Source organism: Vigna unguiculata, chromosome 8 (assembly GCF_037176805.1).
Source record: "Vigna unguiculata cultivar grain cowpea cultivar isolate G323 ecotype 2 chromosome 8, ASM3717680v1, whole genome shotgun sequence".
NCBI lineage: Eukaryota > Viridiplantae > Streptophyta > Magnoliopsida > Fabales > Fabaceae > Vigna > Vigna unguiculata.
The window spans coordinates 7743212-7744261 of record NC_140799.1 but is presented as its reverse complement, the minus strand read 5'-3'; the positions used below and the strand labels follow the sequence as shown (position 1 = coordinate 7744261).

Below are 1050 nucleotides of genomic sequence, written 5' to 3'. Positions count from 1 at the left end.
TTGTCACCCACAAACAATTGGTCAAACTAAGGTAGTCAATAGAACTTTAGGCACATTACTTAGGACTGTTATAAAGAAAAATCTTAAGTCTTGGGAAGCATGTTTGCCTCATGTTGAGTTTGCTTATAATAGGGTTGTCCATAGCACAACTAATTATTCACCTTTTGAGATTGTATATGGATTTAACCCTTTAACTCCTCTTGATTTGCTGCCTATGCCTAACATTTCCATGTTTGAGCATAAAGAAGCACAAGCTAAAGTTGACTATGTGAAGAAGTTACATGAGCAAGTAAGGGGTCAAATTGAAAAGAAAAATGAAAGCTATGCAAGGCAAGCTAACAAAGGTAGAAAGAAGGTTGTCTTCCAACCTAGAGATTGGGTTTGGGTGCACATGAGAAAGGAAAGGTTTCCAGAACAAAGGAAATCAAAGCTTCAACCAAGGGGGAATGGTCCATTCCAAGTGCTTCAAAGAATCAATGACAATGCTTACAAAATTGATTTGCCTTGTGAGTATAATGTTAGTTCCACATTCAATGTGTCTGACTTATCCCTTTTTGATGTAGAGGAAAAATCTGATTTGAGGACAAATCCTTCTCAAGAGGGAGAGAATGATGGAGATGTGACAATGAGCAAGGACAAGAATCCACTTGAAGAACTTGGAGGAACTATGACAAGGTCGAGAGCAAGGAAAGTAAAAGAAGCTCTGCAGCAAGTTTTGTCAATATTATTTGAGTACAAGCCCAAGTTTGAAGGAGAAAAGATAAAAGTTGTAAATTGCATCGTGGCCCAAATGGAAGAGGACTAACGCACCAGATTAATGCAGTTACTTTATTTTTAAATAAGGGCCCAATGCTTTGTAAAATTGGCTGACCAAATTATGTTTTGGGTTAACCAATTAATGGGCTTTAGTTTGCTTTAATTTCAAGTGTAACAAGGGCCCATTTGACATCTTAAGAACCAGCCTTTGGAAGACTAAGATGATCTTACTGAATACTTTTGGATGACTTTTGGCTGCCATAATTTCAGTTATAATCAGTCGTTAAGTAGTGG

At 37.3% G+C, this 1050-nt stretch overlaps 1 protein-coding gene across 1 annotated transcript; it reads left to right on the top strand.

The window, feature by feature from the left end:
* Window positions 1-214: 214 nt before the first annotated feature.
* Window positions 215-805, top strand: LOC146884090 (uncharacterized). The gene has a single exon (XM_085665848.1). The coding sequence runs from the start codon at window positions 215-217 to the stop codon at window positions 803-805; it is 591 nt and encodes a 196-aa protein (XP_085521974.1).
* The last annotated feature ends 245 nt before the right edge of the window (window positions 806-1050 follow it).

Coding starts and splice junctions, on each gene's coding strand:
- LOC146884090 (XM_085665848.1), top strand. CDS start 215: ATGCCTAACATTTCCATGTTTGAGCATAAAGAAGCACAAGCTAAAGTT.